Genomic DNA, 6,682 nt, shown 5'->3' on the forward strand with positions numbered 1-6,682 from the left:
TGTTCCTTGACTTTAGCAAAGCTTTTGACATGGTCTCCCACAGTATTCTTGCCAGCAAGTTAAAGAAGTATGGGGTGAATGAATGGACTATAAGGGGATAGAAAGTTGGCTAGATTGTTGGGCTCAACAGGTAGTGATCAATGGCTCCATGTCTAGTTGGCAGCCAGTATCAAGTAGAGTGCCCCAAGGGTCGGTCCTGGGGCCGGTTTTGTTCAATATCTTCATAAATGATCTGGAGGATGGCATGGATTGTACCCTGAGCAAGTTTGCAGATGACACTAAACTGGGAGGAGAGGTACATAGGCTGGACAGTAGGAATAGGATACAGAGGACCCTAGACAAATTAGAGGATTGGGCCAAAAAAAAAAAAAAAAAAAATCTGATGAGGTTCAACAAGGACAAGAGCAGAATCCTGCACTTAGGACGGAAGAATCCCATGCACCGCTACAGACTAGGGACCGAATGGCTCGACAGCAGTTCTGCAGAAAAGGACCTAGGAGTTACAGTGGACAAGAAGCTGGATATGAGTCAATAGTGTGCCCTTGTTGCCAAGAAGGCCAATGGCATTTTAGGATGTATAAGTAGGGGCATTGCCAGCAGATCAAGGGACGTGATCGTTCCCCTCTAGTCAACATTGGTGAGGCCTCATCTGGAGTACTGTGTCCAGTTTTGGGCCCCACAATACAAGAAGGATGTGGAAAAATTGGAAAGAGTCCAGCGGAGGGCAACAAAAATGATTAGGGGACTGGAACACATGACTTATGAGGAGAGGCTGAGGGAACTGGGATTGTTTAGTCTGCAGAAGAGAAGAATGAGGGGGGATTTGATAGCTGCTTTCAACTACCTGAAAGGGGGTTCCAAAGAGGATGGATCTAGACTGTTCTCAGTGGTAGCAGACGACAGAACAAGGAGTAATGGTCTCAAGTTACAGTGGGGGAGGTTTAGGTTGGATATTAGGAAAAACCTTTTCACTAGGAGGGTGGTGAAACACTGCAATGCCAAGGGAGGTAGTGGAATCTCCTTCCTTAGAAGTTTTTAATGTCAGGCTTGACCAAGCCCTGTCTGGGATGATTTAGTTGGGGATTGGTCCTGCTTTGAGCAGGGGCTTGAACTAGATGACCTCCTGAGGTCCCTTCCAACCCTGATAGTCTATGATTCTATGATTAGAATTTTTTGAAGTAGTCAACAGGCAGGTGGATAAGGATGATCCAGTTGATACAGTGTACTTGAATTTTTAGAAAGCCTTTGACAGGATCCCACACCAAAGGCTCAAAAGCAAAGTAAAAAATCATGGAATAAGAGGGATAGTCCTCTCATATCAGAACTGGTTAAAAAAAGCAATTAAATTTAGGAATAAATGGTCAGTTTTCACAATCGAGAGAGATAAATAGTGGAATCCTCCAAGGATCTGTACTGGGATCAGTGTTGTTCAACAGATTCATAAATGATCTGAAAAAAGGAGTGGGTGGCAAGTGACGTGGCAAAATTTGCAGATGATAGAAAAATTCCAAAACTGACTGTGAAAAGTTACAAAGAGATCTCACAAAACTGGGTGACTGGGCAACAAAATAGCAGATGATATTCAATTTTGATAATACAAAGCAATGCACATTGGAAAACATAATCCCAACTATGTATACAAAATGGTGGCATCTAGATTAGCTCTTGCCACTCAAGAAAGATCTTGGAGTTACTGTGGCTAGTTGTTTGAAAAACATCCACTCAATGTGCACTGGCAGTCAAAAAAAAAAAAAAAAGCTATAGAATGTTGGAAATTAGGAAAGATAGAAAACAACATATTGCCTCTATATAAATCCATGGTACACCCATATCTCTAATACTGCATGCAGATGTGGTCACACCATCTCAAAAAAGATGTATCGGAATTGGAAAAGATACAGAAAGGGGCAACAAAAATTGTTAGAGGTATGGAACATCTTCCATATGAGGAGAATAATAAGACTGGAACTTTTCAGTTTGGGAAACACATGCCTAAGGGGGGAAAATATGATAGAGGTCTATGAATCATGACTGGTGTGCATAAAATAAATAAAGTAGTGGTGTTTACTGCTCATAATATAAGAATTAGGGGCCACCAAAAGAAAATAGGCAGCTGGTTTAAAATAAAGAAAAGAAGGATTTCTTCATACAACACACAGTCAACCTGTGGAACTGTTTGCCTAAGGATGTTGTGAAGGCCAAGACTATAACAGAGTTAAAAAAAGAATGGAGAATAGGTACATCAATAACTATTAGCCAAGGTGAGCAGGAACAGTATCCCTACTCTCTGTTTGCCAGAAGCTGGGAATGGATCACTTGATTACCTGTTCTGTTCATTCCCTCTGAAGTACCTGGCATTGGCCACTGTTGGAAGACAGAATACTGGGATAGATGGACCATAGGTCTGATCCAGTATGGCAGTTCTTACTGGTAAAGTTTCAAACTTTTTTTTTCCCCAAAATTGCCCCCGTGCTCCATTTTTCTCAATAGGACTGAAACTACAGGTTGCCTCAGTTAAGAGGGCCAGCACTGCTCCACAGCCTTTGCAGATGGCAATGAGGTTGCCCCTAGTAATGGCCACTGCCTCCCTTTCATTCCAAGGGGATTGAAGCCAGCCTACTTTCAAGAAAGATGGCTGCTTCCCTTTTGTGCTGAAAATCTCAATTAATATCTGTTAGTTTCATTCTCTTTTAAAATCATCATGGCTTTACAACAGAATACAATATAAAATGGTATATTTATCAAGCAAGGATGGAAGAATTCCATGCATTGCTACAGGCTGGGGACCGACTGGCTAAGCAGCAGTTCGGCAGAAAAAGACCTGAGATTACAGTGGACGAGAAGCTGGATATGAGTCAGTGTGCCCTTGTTGCCAAGAAGGCTAACAGCATTCTGGGCTGCACTAGTAGAAGCATTGCTAGCAGATGGAGGGAAGGGATTATTTCCCTCTATTTGGCACTGATGAGGCCACATCTGGAGTATTGGGTCCAGTTCTGGGGCCCCCAGTACAGAAAGGATGTGGACAAATTGGAGAGAGTCCAGTGGAGGGCAACAAAAGTGATTAGGAGGCTGGGACACATGACTTATGAGGAGAAGCTCAAGGAATTGGGTTTATTTAGTCTGCAGAAAAGAGTGACGGGATTTGATAGCAACCTTCAACTGCCTGAAGGGGGGTTCCAAACAGGATGGAACTAGGCTGTTCTCAGATGACAGAACAAGGGTCTGAGGTCTAGGTTGCATATTATCATAGATTATTAGGGTTGGAAGGGACCTCAGGAGGTCATCTTTTCCAATCCCCTGCTCAAAGCAGGACCAATCCCCAATTTTTGCCCCAGATCCCTAAATGGCCCCCTCAAGGATTGAGCTCAACCCTGGGTTTAGCAGGCCAATGCTCAAACCACTAAGCTATCCCTCCCCCCTCAAAAAAAAAAATCAATGTTCCCTGACTGTGAATTGAACCCGGGTTGCAGCGGTGAGAGTGCTGAAGCCTAATCACTAAACCACCAGGGAAACACTATTTTATTTGACAGGTGAGGAAGCAGTGGAACGGGTTACCCAGGAAGGTGGTGGAATCTCCATTCTTAGAAGTTTTTAAGGCCCAGCTTGACAAAGCCCTGTCTGGGATGATTTAGTTGGTGGTGGTCCTGCTTTGAGCAGGGGGTTAGACTAGGTTTGGAAGAGACCTCAGGAGGCCATCTAATCTTCCATGATTCTATGTCAGCTGTTGGTTTTCCACTGGGTGGAATGAATTAGTATATATGTATAGAGAAAAAACAAACATTCTATCAAGAAGTTGAGGTGGAGAGGACAGAATTGTGGCTGACTAGATGGTGTACTTGAACTATGCTTTTCCTAGTTTCATTTTATCATTCTATTCTTTATTTGTATAGTGGTAGCACCTACCAGCCCCGCCATGGGCCAGAGCCCCAATTTCAAAGGTGCTGTACAGACACAGAACAAAGACAGCCACTGCTCCAAAGAGCTTACAATCTAAGTAAAATGTGGTTAGTGTTTGAGTGTTCTGAATGTTCACCATCACAGAATGATTCCCAGGGTGTCCATTGTTTATTAATTAGAAGTTTAGTGTCTGAATAATCTTACCAATATGAACATTAAAATAGAATCAGTGCAGTTGCTGAAAGAGGTTTGTCTGTATTCATGGGAAAACAAGGGGAATTTTCACTGATGAACTGAAAGCAAGACAGATATTTCTTTAAAATCTCTCAAATATCATTTTCCTCCTGGTTTGTACAACATAATTCTGCATTTCACCCTTTTGATTTCCCATCTGACATCACTTTTCTGCTCCATAATTTTCTCATAGCACCTTTCACCTCATCATTTCTCAGTGTGTAGATCAGAAGATTCAGCATGGGGGTGATAATGGTGTAGAATACAGCAACCACCTTGTCCTCTGACAAGTGGCTAGAAGGTTGGATGTAGGTCCAAAAAACAAAATCACTACAGCAATATGGGAGCTGCAGGTGGCGAGAGCTTTATGACGCCCTTCAGAAGAATGTGTCCGCAAGGAGATTAAGATCACAATGTAGGATATAACCAAGAGAAGGAAACAGCCCAAAGCAATCATCCCACTATTGGCAATAACTATGATGCCAACAAGGTATCAGCACAAGCCAGTTGTAGCAAAGGGTGAACATCACAGAAATAATGGTCGATCTCATTGAGCCCACAGAAAGGTAACTGGATGGTTAGAGTCTGTACCATGGAATGCACAAAGCCCCCTACCCATGAAGCCACCATCATCTGGCCATACATGTGTCTAGTCATGATGGTTGTGTATTGGAGGGGTTTGCAGATTGCAATGTAGCAATCGTAGGCCATCACCGTGAGGATGAAGATCTCAGTGCAACCAAAGAAATGGACTCCAAACAGCTGTGCTATGCAGCTAGTGAAGGAGATCATTTTTTCCCCCCCCCTCAGCAAGGAAGTCTTCAATCATTTTGGGAGCTGTGACAGAAGAGTAGCAGATGTCTACGAAGGACAGGTAACTCAGGAAGAAATACATGAGTGAGTTCAGATGCTGACTGCTAACTATAGTGAGAACAATGAGGTTTCCAAGAATGATGGTTATATAGAAGCATAAAAACAGCACAAAACACATTTTCTGCAGCTTCTGATTCTGGGAGAGGCCCGAGAAGACAAATTCAGTCACATTGTTTATATTCGCTATGTGCTCTGGTTAGGTGGTAGCCGAGTGATATAGAGCTAATTTACCTGCCAAAATAAAGGAATTATATCAAGCTTTATTACCTAAGAGGTAGATATTGACCAAGGTGAAGGTAAGGTCCAGATTTTCTAAACAAGCAATCAATTTCTTTCCACTAAAATCAGGCTGTTCAATTTTCACCAAAGTCAGTAGGATTCTGACCAGATTGATGTGTCAAGGTGTTTGTATGGTGTGGGGATGTGGGCGAGTGGTTAGAATTTGATGAGAGGCCCACTCACCCTAAAAATCATTGCTTCACCCGTGAGTGGCCAAAGGATCGTTTTGTGAAAATCAGGGTTTCCTGATTTTCACCCAAATCAAGTGAATAGTATCCATTTGTGCCTAGCCAATTCCCTGAAATTTTGTAATTGATTGAATGTGGTTTTCAGAGCTTATTGCATTACAGACAAAAAAATATTATTGAGTCATGTCTAGGGACACTCTTTGCTCGGTCAGCTCTTTAATAATGTATTTTATGGGGCACTTATTTGAAACGGAAATTTCATTTGTTTCAATTTTTGATTAATATGATTTTATTATTTATGTGCAGGCACCTAAAGGCTGCACTTGGCTCTTTTTATAGATCAGAATAAAAAGAGTGAAATTCCATCATTAACATTGCAAAATAAATTTTGTAAGCTCCAGACCCTTGAATGTTCTTCAAAAAGACCTTCTCAGTTCTCAGTCTACCCATCATGCTAGAGTTGACTTTTTAGCACGACTGGGATACATCTAAAGTAGTTTGACTGGGCTGGTTTTGATCGCTAAGGTTCTGGCAAGGTAACATATTTCTGACATTTTCATAAGGTTTCTGGCCCAGAATCTCAGCTCCTGTAAATTAGTATCCATCTATCTATCGTACTACAATCATGGGAGCTAAGTGAGGGAAGAGAGGCAAGACCAACTTTGCAAGTAGGCTGGCTAACCTAGTGAGGAGGGCTTTAAACTAGGTTCACCAAGGGAAGAGGATCAAAGCCCTGAGGTAAGTGGGATACCTGGAGGAAGCACGAGCAGGAGTGCAAGAGAGAAGGGCTCCTGCCTCATACTGAGAAAGCAGGACAATCAGTGACTTACCTTAAGTGCCTATACACAAATGCAAGAAGCCTGGGAAACAAGCAGGGAGAACTGGAAGTCCTGGCACAGTCAAGGAATTATGATGTGATTGGAACAACAGAGACTTGGTGGGATAACTCACATGACTGGAGTACTGTCATGGGTGGATATAAACTGTTCAGGAAGGACAGGCAGGACAGAAAAGGTGGGGGAGTTGCACTGTATGTAAGGGAGCAGTATGACAGCTCAGAGCTCTGCTATGAAAGTGTAGAAAAACCTGAGAGTCTCTGGATTAGGTTTAGAAGTGTGAGCAACAAGGGTGATGTCGTGGTGGGAGTCTGCTATAGACCAGGGAGATGAGGTGGAGGCGGTTTTCTGGCAATTAATGTAAGTTGCTAGATT

The 6,682-nt window shown here is 42.6% G+C and overlaps 1 protein-coding gene across 1 annotated transcript; it reads right to left on the minus strand.

Moving 5' to 3' along the window:
• Positions 1-4,268: 4,268 nt before the first annotated feature.
• On the minus strand, positions 4,269-6,271 carry LOC119856909 (olfactory receptor 4S2-like). The gene is given in 5 exon segments (XM_043516268.1): positions 4,269-4,423; positions 4,426-4,620; positions 4,623-4,929; positions 4,931-5,196; positions 6,223-6,271. Coding segments are annotated over 5 exon segments (972 nt in total).
• Between the last annotated feature and the right edge of the window lie 411 nt (positions 6,272-6,682).

The sequence above is a fragment of the Dermochelys coriacea genome, chromosome 6 (genome assembly GCF_009764565.3).
Source record: "Dermochelys coriacea isolate rDerCor1 chromosome 6, rDerCor1.pri.v4, whole genome shotgun sequence".
Lineage (NCBI taxonomy): Eukaryota > Metazoa > Chordata > Testudines > Dermochelyidae > Dermochelys > Dermochelys coriacea.